Below are 10,493 nucleotides of genomic sequence, written 5' to 3'. Positions count from 1 at the left end.
AAGGATCTTGCCCAAAACTGACTCTCTTGCTCCTCAGATGCTACCTAAGGTTCTGTGCCTTTTCTAGCTCCATACTTCATCAACTTTATGTTCTATGTTCCATTCCACCAAGGATTTAGCCATCGATTCCTATCCAACAGCAGCTCCCAGCCAATGCATATTCGACAGACACAGCCTTCATTAAAATCATGCACTTATCCAAAATCTACTCAGTTCTGCTCACAACTGTTTTGGTGTTGTGGATTCATCAGCTTTTGCCTTTATCCCTGGTCAATGAATTATTTTAAAATAACTGAAACAATAACAGTGACCTAATTTTCCTTTATTTCTGCTCCAGATCCACTTCTCATGTTCAATCAGCCTGCACTTCACGGAGTTATCTGAGAGTTTAACATTCTTTTTTCACACAAGGTTGATTTGAAAATAATCATTCCACTAGTGAAAACTGATATTTTTTAAGAAAAAGCATGGTTAGCATTTTGCTAAATGATATTCACTTCAATATATGAATAAAGCTGCTAATTTTAAACCCTGCTTCAAGAGAATCCTTTTTATGCTGCAAGGTTTAGTCAGAGTTCAAAAAAAATGTGAAAGCTATTGCAATTTTCATATTAGCTAATGATGTTCTTGAACCTGCTATTTTTCTTAATCTTAAGCAGTGGCATTGAAAAGGAGTGATTATCTAAGCAATAAGACTTGCAGCTTCAATTTCCCTGTTCTAATTCCATAACGTCACACAACATTTAAAAGGTATCTGAATGAATATGTGAATAGGAATGGTTTAGAGGGATATGGGCCAAACACTGGCAAATGAGACTCAATTAATTTAGGATATCTGGTCGGCATGGACAACTTGGACTGAAAGGTTGGTTTGCCAGCTGTACGTTTCTATGACTCAATGTCTTAGATATTTTGTGTAAACCAGTTCTTCATTTATGTATTAGTCTCTGCTTGTGATAGTCCCAATTAGAGGATAGGCTCAGTTTGGATCAATAGTAAAGAGATTTATTACACATTACTTAATAGCTAGTTACATTATGTCAGAGATGCATGATGTTTTCTTGTGAGATATCAGGTTTAATCAAGGATGAGGACATATTACTGCTGCAGCTACATGCTGATAATACTTGGAGTAACCCACTGAAGCACTCACTAGAGACCATATTGAGATTTGTTTATCACCTCTCAGAAATATCTTTCCTCACAATGGGCAATTATCTCTGCATTTCAGGTCCCAGCTGACTAACACAACGACGTGATACTAAAGCGAACCTACCTCACCACTGTGTGCATGCAGACAATAAACTCTGGCTTGGAATTCCACTGGTGATAGGTGATGTAGTAATGAGTCTGGAGCCAAATCCATCGCTGTCCTTTGGTCAAGAAGCGGTAGTAACAAGACTTGCCCTTCCCGAACTGCATCACTACACAGAATGAGCATAGGCGTAAGTGTCAACCCGTTACACATTGATTTCAAGTTGCAGCTTCCTATTTTATGACATTTTGTGAACAGAGATGTTTTTGTTTTAAGTTATTTATGCTTCTGATTTGCACTGCAGAATAACAAACCATTCACATAAACAGACCCATGCTGCTGTTTATGCTTCACAAAAGCCCCCCCACCCGCGCCCCCTCCTCATTTCATCTTATGTGCATACCCTTCTATTCTTTTCTTTCTCATACTGGCCTTGTACATTCCCCTTGGGATTGTACTATTCATCTCATCTATTTCCTATCAGTAAGTTTTACACTCCACTACTCTAACCAACCCAGGACCTGCATGTACAGCTCAATCTGAATGCAAGCTGAAACAAGGGGGGCCATGGCATTTACAAGTTACTACTCTCTCTCTTTCTGGGGGAAGGAACACAGCCAAAATCCTGTGCTGTATTTCATAAAATGGCGCATGCCCTTCAACCTAATATGCCCCAATAACAATCTTCATCGCTCTCCACTGTAACTGAAACTTAAGCATTGACTTACACAGAGCCTTGTGATCCAGACTTTGTCTATTAGAAACTGAATTTCACCTCTCATGCGCATTTCTCTAAAAGATTCTTACAAGCTGCAAGTGGAAATAGTATTCCATCAGTTTGAGCTGAAATTGAACCAAGATTCAATATTCGAGGACTCCCCCGAAAGAGCAAAAGTCTTCCTTGCAGTAAATTCTTCTCTGGTAGGGGAACTTAGGGGCTGCATTGCATTGCATTTTATGCTTTTCTGAACAATGTAGCTAAAAACATGGATCTTTGGAAGCCATGTGAATAAAGATTATCTCAGTGTTGTAAGTGAATAAAGAGTAAATTGTTCAGTGTTGTAAGTATGAGAACATTGGAAAGGTCAAAGGGAGTATCTCCAAAGGAGCTGAGCTGACAACCTTCATTCACTTAGCGCCTAGCTACAAACCTTAAGATATCTCTCCTCACCCCCATCCCCGGCCTGCAAGCCTTATTCCTGATGAAGAGCTTGTGCCCGAAATGTCAATTCTCCTGCTTCCCAGATGCTGCCTGACCTGCTGTGCTTTTCCAGCACCACACTCTCGACCCTTAAGGTATCTCTCCCTCAAGATTTAACCTGCATTCTCATTAATCCATGTCAATGGGATAGACCTTGACTTTATGAGTGATGACACAAACTTGTCACAACAAGTTGAGTTTTGAAAATTTTCATTAACTTTAAATCAAGAGAATTGTAAATCAGTCTATTGACTTGTTGAGTCAAGATCTACTCATTCATCTCAAATCTTGGTTTACACGGAAAAGAAAGGTAAGATGAGAATAAATCATAAAAGCATAAGACATAGGACCAGAGGTAGGCCATTCAGCCCTTTGTGTCTGCACAGCCATTCAATGAGATCACGGCTGATCTGAAATTCCTCCACTCCACTTTCCTGCCTTTTCCCTATAGCCCTTGATTACCTCACTGATTTAAAAACTGTCTCAGCCTCAAATTTACTGAAAGACCCAGGTTCAACAGCTCTGTAGTGAATAATTTTGCAAACTGACTGCCCTCCAAGAGAAAACAAAAGTTCCTCACCTTTGTCTTAAACAGGCATTCCCCCCTTTTCTGAGATTATGCCCTCTCAATTAACGATATGCAGGTTAGGTGGGATTGGCTATGAGAAATATAAGTCAAGAGTGTGGTGCTGGAAAAGCACAGCAGGTCAGGCAGCATCTGACGATCGAGACAATCGATGTTTTGGAGAAAAGCCTTTCATTAGGGACTCTAATATCCAGCATCTGCAGCCCTCACTTTGGCCATGAGAAATATAAGGTTGTAGGGGAAAAGAGTGGGTCTGGGTGGGATGCTCTTCAGAGAGGTCAATGTAGATTCAATGGGCCAAAATGGCCTACTTCCTTCTTGTAGGGAATTTGTTATTCCATGATCCCAGGCTCTCCCACATGTGGAAACAAATTTTCTACATCTACCCTATCAAGTGATCTGAGAATGAAGTATGCTTCAATAAGATCTCTAATTCTTTCCTAATTAGAGTCATAGAGTCATAGGTTTACAAAGATAATTCAAACAGGACAAACTAGTAACCAAAAACTGAAAGTAAACTAAGGTAGAACTGAAGGGTTTGAGGGATAGATTGGTGAGCTCAGGCAGCCTGGCTGTGAAACATATATTGTAGAACCAAAAATGATCAGATTATATTGATACAATAACTAATTACAGAGCTATTATCATTTCTCACTTCATTCACCCCACAATTAAACAAATACATAAACGAACATTCCAAAATATGATATAACAATGGTCTGTGGATGCTGCAGATTGGAAACAGGAACAGATTGGTGGAGAGACTCAACAAGTCTGACAGCATCTGTGGAGAGAGAAAGCAGAGTTAGTATTTCAAGTCCAATGAATCTTCACCAGATTCAATAGACGTGAAGCTGGGAAAGCACAACAGATCAGACAGCATCTGAGGAGCAGGAGAGTCAATGCTTTGGCCTGAAACATGGAATTTCCAGCTATCGGATGCTGTCTGACCTGCTGTGCATTTTCAGTTTCACATCTATTGATCCTGGCTTCCAACATCTGCAGCCCTTACTGTCTCCAAATCGTCATCAGAACCGAATGACGAAGAAGAGCCACCTGACTTGAAATGTTAACTCTGCTTTCTCTCCACAGATGAAGCCAGACCTACTGAGTTTCTGCAGCAATTTCTGTTTTTATTCCAAAATATGCATTCAAGTGAATACTGTGCAAAGTTAATTCATAATTAATTGTAGAGTAGACCAAGGGGAGAGTTGGATGTCAGTAGGCTGCTGTGCACTGATCTATAACGTGTTTGTTAGTGCACATACCTTACTGCTGACACTGTCCCTATAACACAAGTCCCTATTCCATCACTATTATATAGCACCAGTCACCTACAGTGTTCATGGCATCTTGCTAGAAGCTCCAGATCATCAACGTGGTAGTAATCATAGCCAGATGTTCCTAGCACTTCGAACGGTAAGTAACCAATAATAGGAGGGGCCCTGATAAAGAGGAACAAGGTAACATTAGTTTCGGAGGAGCTCCAGACTGTCAACAATTGAAATCTTCATTCACAGCACATGGAGCAGTGGAGGGACAGAGAAACAAATACCTCTCAATTGTCACCTCGCTCAAGTATCTGTGTGGTTAAATATTTCCACAATATCTGTGTCTCATTCCTCTTTGGTCAGTCAATTATATTCATCACCTTCTGGGTAAAGTAATTCATCCTAATGTCCCCACATCCTTTCTCAATCCGAACCTACAACTTTGTCACCTAGTTCTTGAGCATATGGAAATCACCAGCATTTTAACAAGGATTCATTTATCTTGTTTCTATCAAGAGTCTTGAACATGCTATTGAGTTCAGCACTTCCCTTTAAATAATTAATCCAACATAACCTAACATTTTACAAATACTTTGTACGCATTTTAATAAGTTTGTGGATGCAATATTGTCCATCATTGTTTCTGATAATGGGTTAATCCCTTCTCTTGTTTACATTGCTGAAGTGTTTCTTAATTCACTGAGTGTTAAACACTTTAGGGGAGCTGACATTGTGCAAAGTGCTTTCTTACAGGTTAACCAAGGGGAAATGATGTTTTTCCTCAACTTAATCTCTCTCCCAAAATGGACCATTCCTCCACTGCAGCCTGTCAGCCCAAGGACAGCACAGGTCAATGAAAACCATCACAGAGCTGTCCTTTCCAATTGTGTGATATTTTCATCTGCAGACTCCTTTCCTTACTTTCTGGCAGGTTGACCTTGTCGGGTTAATTACATTGAAGCTTGTCCTAACCGAATCTGGTTTGGTCAACTGCTTGTTCTCCTAATTTCGATGTGTGATGTGACTGATGTATTCGGTATACAATTAGTTCAATACCGAGGATCTGCAATATGTATATATATATATTGTGCCATTTTTACAGCCTCTGGGTCTATTGTGTCATGAAGATAAAAAAGACATGTGGGTTTATGATATACGAATAACTGTACCTGCCAAATAATAATTGCCAAATGTTATTGCCTGAAGGTATTAACAAGTCATCAACATCTTCAAACACCCCCATTCCCAACACTTGGCTGCTTAAACAGATTCATTCTCAACATTTACTCATCCTATTTACTGAATTGTATTACAGTTGTGTGAAACACACTAAATCAGCAACTATTCACTTTAGAATGTTAGAAAGCAAAGGGTATGAGGAGATCTGTAGGGCAATCAAGCTGATACCTTCCACAACCTGATATACCTCCTTTCAGGGACACCAGCTCACCACTTCCATTTCCTGAGGGAAATCTCTGTATAATTGCTCCCTGATTGTGAAATGTTTAAATATTCCAAATCATTAAAGGATTAGGTACACTGATCTCCTATGGTTAGCAGTGACAAATTCTGGAACATTCCATCATTTTTACATCCTACTTCTCAAGCTGTTATGGCTGTGATAAAGGTAAACTGGTATTCCTAACTCTAGCCTGTGGCAAGTTGACCATACCATTCTTCTTCAATGCCTCCCCACTACTGTCTTGTTGCATTGATTGCACTTGCCTGGTTCCATTCATAATGTTTAGTCATAGTCCATCATTCACTGTTGCTACAGTTTCCTCTGGTGACCTCCAAGGATCTATCTTTGGTCCCCTCCTAATTGCCATCAATATGATGCCCCATTGGTAACAACATCCAATGAAACAGCATTAATTTCCATGTGCATACTTGTCAGAATCTTGAGAAGTCCATATATTGATTTTTCTTCCTAATTAACAAAAAATAACTTAAATGCTGATGAATGACTACACATTTCAGTTATTTCATTGTTCAGTGCGTGCTAAAATTATTTTTAAAATTTTGTCTTGCAGTGTAACTTGGATAGAAAGTAACTTGATGGGGAATTACAATGTGGACCTCATGGACTAATGCATAAAAAGGAAACCTTATGAAGGAAAGCTGGTTACTATATGTAAACTAAAAGATTGGAAGAATCTAAGAAGACCAGATATGGGTGGTGCCAAGACACCTTAACTGCTTACCAAGGTCGCCATGTTTTTCTTGTTTTGGTCAAGCTTAGCATTAGAATGGTCATGACATGATATGAGTCTGAATGCGAATGCAGCAGTCCTGAGATTCTGACCTGACTTGGACAGCTGAATTGGTATATTGGCTACACAGGTCAGGTTTAATGAGTATGTAGCTGAGCCTCTTTGATGTAGCCAGGATATCAGTAATCATGGTCTAGCACTGTGCTGGGAGATTGGAACTGATACTGCAATGAACATACTACTCTGTAGCCTTAACATGAGGTACAGTGTACGAATAATTGTTGTTTAACTGTGACCTAGATATTTGGTCTGAACTTGCATGCAGACATGAAGACTATTTGTTACAACAATTACATATTTTATAATTAAGCCATTCAATTATTAGGGAACTACTGATTGGGTTTGATTTCCATGAATGTTACTGTGTGCACAATGCTGTGGCAAATCCTGGAGTGGGGTCCTGAATCATGACTCAGAGGCATGAGTAAGACCAACTCAACCACTCAGGCCTGGGTTGCGTCATTCTGTGAGATCTACGCTGTTACGAGGGAACAGCAACAAGTTTTACTGAACAGAGATGATGGTGTGAGGGGACATCTTCTTGGGATCCCGACTGGCAAAACTCCAGTTCCATGTGATCTGTTATCACAATGATATAGCTCCTTTCAAACATGCTCAGTAACTACACCAGAGTAAAAGGTATAATTTCCTTAACTCTGCAAGATGTAGATCCATCTGGCCAATGTAATGTCAATTATGCTTTTCTGTTTGGCTCTCATTTTCCACCTGCATTACTGGTTAGCAGCAATGCAAGAAAGGGGCCCACATGTGTAATTCTGCCCCTGTTAGTTAACAGTCACTCCATCAGTAAGTCCTCAACAGCACTTCCTCATGGCAACACTTGCAAACTGAGATGCTTGCAGGCTAAAGCTTCAGAGAAACTTGAAAGAGTTTTGGAAACATCCAATGTGCATGATAGAAAACAAATTTTCTACAATGGACAAATATTTCCAAGACCGTGGATGCCTCAAGTGAAGTGAAGTCTATGTGAGTAAATTTTGACAGAATACCTGGAGCAGAGGCCCTCTCCATGGTGATCAAGCATGGAACTTTTATACTTGGGTAGCCAAGGATTTTTGCATGCTTTGCCCAAGTTTTCACCTCTCCATAAAAAGATGGAAAATAGGATCAGGCATAGGTCATTCAGTCCATTGAGCCCATTCCACCATTCAACATGAGCATGGCTGAGCACTATCTCAATGCCATTCACCTGTTTTCTCCCCATACTCCTTGACACCTTTTACTGCAGAGCATTAACACAACACAGAAGACAAGCAATTACAAGCGATAGTTCCATGGAGAATGGTTGTCTCCAATGGTGGGAGGAACTTTCATGCCCTAGTGGTCAGCCAGTGACATCTCAAATAGAGTGGACTAGGCTGCTATGGTGCTGACCCACCATGGTTGACCTTCATTGGGCTCTTGGAGTATGGAATCCCTTCTCACCAATGGATGGAATCCATCACCTCAGATAAAGAATGGAAAGAGAGAAGATGGCAATTCTTTGATTGGAACATCAGGACCATGTCATGGTATTGACAGGGAACTTATAGCCGGTCAATGTCACATGCAAGGCAGCCATGATCGATGTGGAACTTGATAGCCTGAATATTGTCATTGTATTCCTTTAAGAGCCTGGGCTTGTTAAAAGTAGATGTCTGATCAAACAATATACACTCATCTGTCAGGGGGAGAACTTTAACAAGATGTAGGCCTCATTACCAATAGCTAACTTGATGGAACCACCCAAATGGTCAGACTGTGTTCTCTTGAACTTTCAAGTCAAACAGGATCAGTCATCCATATAAGCACATCCACTCCAGAGCTAAAAGAGCTATGAGGAATGAAACACTTCAAACAGCAGAGTCCCAACAGGTCAGCTTTCCTACTGGAAATCTCATAGCAAGAGTGTACACAGTCTAGAAAGTGTAGCTCTCCTGCCTCGGACATCATGATATTGGAAAGACAAAGAGAGCAGATATATATGGCTCAAGCTTGGCTGCTTACAATAAGCTTTGTATAAATAATATTTTCGTCCAGAACTAACCATGCCCCTCGATGTCTGAGTGACATCCAGAGTCAGGGCATCAATCACACCAAAACTCCATTTATCCGCCATCCCGCACGCACACTGCCCTGTATTTAGTTCTCTGCTAAGTATTGCCTTGATTGGAACATCCTTGACCATACCTTCAAAATCTCCCCTTTCACATCCTCCCATACAATCACTTCAGACCACCCCCTCAAATCCTCTGCTATCTCTCTAGCTTCCTGTAAACCTCCAATACTCCAGCAATATTCTACTCTGTTTTGTCTCTCCTCTCCTTCAGCACAACAAGAAACATATTTATCTGCAGTGGACCTCAATATCTCAGCGCCTTGTAGATTCCATCCTGCTCATACCCAGACACTCATTCTTCTCATTTATTTAAACAATTAATCTGCACAATACCTATTAAACTTGGGGTGAAAATAGGCAGAAACCTTGGGAATGGACTCAGACAGCAGAAACTTAAGAACAGAAAGTTTTTTGAAAACTCTATACAGGCAGTGGAGTTTTGGAAATAAATTACCTGTGGTCCAGGAATAGGAATTTCCACTCTAAACTATGCCGTGATGTAAATTCTTCACATGATTCCTCAACATTGCACAGTTCCTGCATTGAGAAATAATATCATCAGAAGTGATCATTGCAGACTACAATGATCATCAATAACAACTTAAATAGTGCCTTTACCATGCCAAAATGCCCCAAGACATTTCACAGGAGTATTATACAGAAATATGACCTCACAAGGTAATAGGCCAGATGACCAATAACATGGTCAAAGAGATACACTTTAAGCAGAATCTTAAAACTGGTGAGCAATGCTGGAAGATGTAGGGAGATTGCTGTAGAATTTAGGGTCTCAGTAACTAATAACTCAATAACTGCAATAGTGGAATGATTAAAACCAAAGAGGCTGAAGATTTGATCTGATTTGATTTGATTTACTTCTGTCATATGTACCAAGGTACAATGAAAAGTGCTGTCTTATGTGCTTTACAGGCAGATCACATCATACAAAGTGTATCAGGGTAAAAGAACAGAGTGCAGAATACAGTGTTACAGCTCCCCAGGAGGTGCAGAGAGAGATGAGCATTAACATTAAACAGGCCCATTCAAAAATCTGATAACAGCGGGGAAGAAGCTGTTCTTGTACCTGTTCGTATGTGTATACAAACTTTTATATCTTTTGCCTGATGGAAGTGGGTGGTAGAGAGTATAATTGGGGTGGGAGGGCTCTTTGATTATGTTGGTTGCTTTCTCGAGGCGGTAGGAAATATAGATGGAGACAATGGTGGTAGGAATGAGATGGATACATACACGCTGTGAGTACCTATTGAGGGGATGGAGGTGTGTGTATGTGTGCGTGTGTCTGTGTGAGCGTGTGCGCATGTGTCTGTGTGAGTATGTGTGCATGTGTCTGTGTGAGTGTGTATGTGTGTCTCTGTGAGAGTATACGTTTGTCTGTGTGAGCGTGTCTGTGTGAGTGTGTACGTGTGTGTGTGTTCTGCAGTTTACACGCAACACCTTCCAATCTCATTTTTTTTTAGATTACATGACAGTGTGGAAACAGGCCCTTCGGCCCAACAAGTCCACACCGCCCCGCTGAAGCGAAACCCACCCATACCTCTACATTTACCCCTTACCTAACACTATGGGCAATTTAGCATAGCCAATTCACCTGACCCTGCACATCTTTGGACTGTGGGAGGAAACCGGAGCACCCGGAGGAAATATGTTCACGAAAACATACTTTACATTTTTTTTTTACATTACATTACAGTGTGGAAACAGGCCCTTCGGCCCAACAAGTCCACACCGACCCGCCGAAGCGAAACCCACCCATACCCCTACATTTAC

General features: G+C 40.6%; 1 protein-coding gene across 7 annotated transcripts in view; it reads right to left on the bottom strand.

The window, feature by feature from the left end:
- Positions 1–10,493, bottom strand: part of npas2 (neuronal PAS domain protein 2) — a 268,594-nt gene that overhangs the window by 46,108 nt on the left and 211,993 nt on the right. For all 7 annotated transcript variants that reach the window (XM_043705135.1, XM_043705134.1, XM_043705131.1 and 4 more), the window contains 3 exons: positions 9,160–9,242; positions 4,381–4,487; positions 1,277–1,424 (listed from right to left, as the gene is read on the bottom strand). In XM_043705135.1, coding sequence (XP_043561070.1) covers positions 1,277–1,424; positions 4,381–4,487; positions 9,160–9,242 — 338 coding nt within the window. The remainder of the gene's footprint in view (positions 1–1,276; positions 1,425–4,380; positions 4,488–9,159; positions 9,243–10,493) is intronic.

Source organism: Chiloscyllium plagiosum, chromosome 15, assembly GCF_004010195.1.
Source record: "Chiloscyllium plagiosum isolate BGI_BamShark_2017 chromosome 15, ASM401019v2, whole genome shotgun sequence".
Lineage (NCBI taxonomy): Eukaryota > Metazoa > Chordata > Chondrichthyes > Orectolobiformes > Hemiscylliidae > Chiloscyllium > Chiloscyllium plagiosum.
This window is presented reverse-complemented; position numbering and strand designations above follow the sequence as displayed.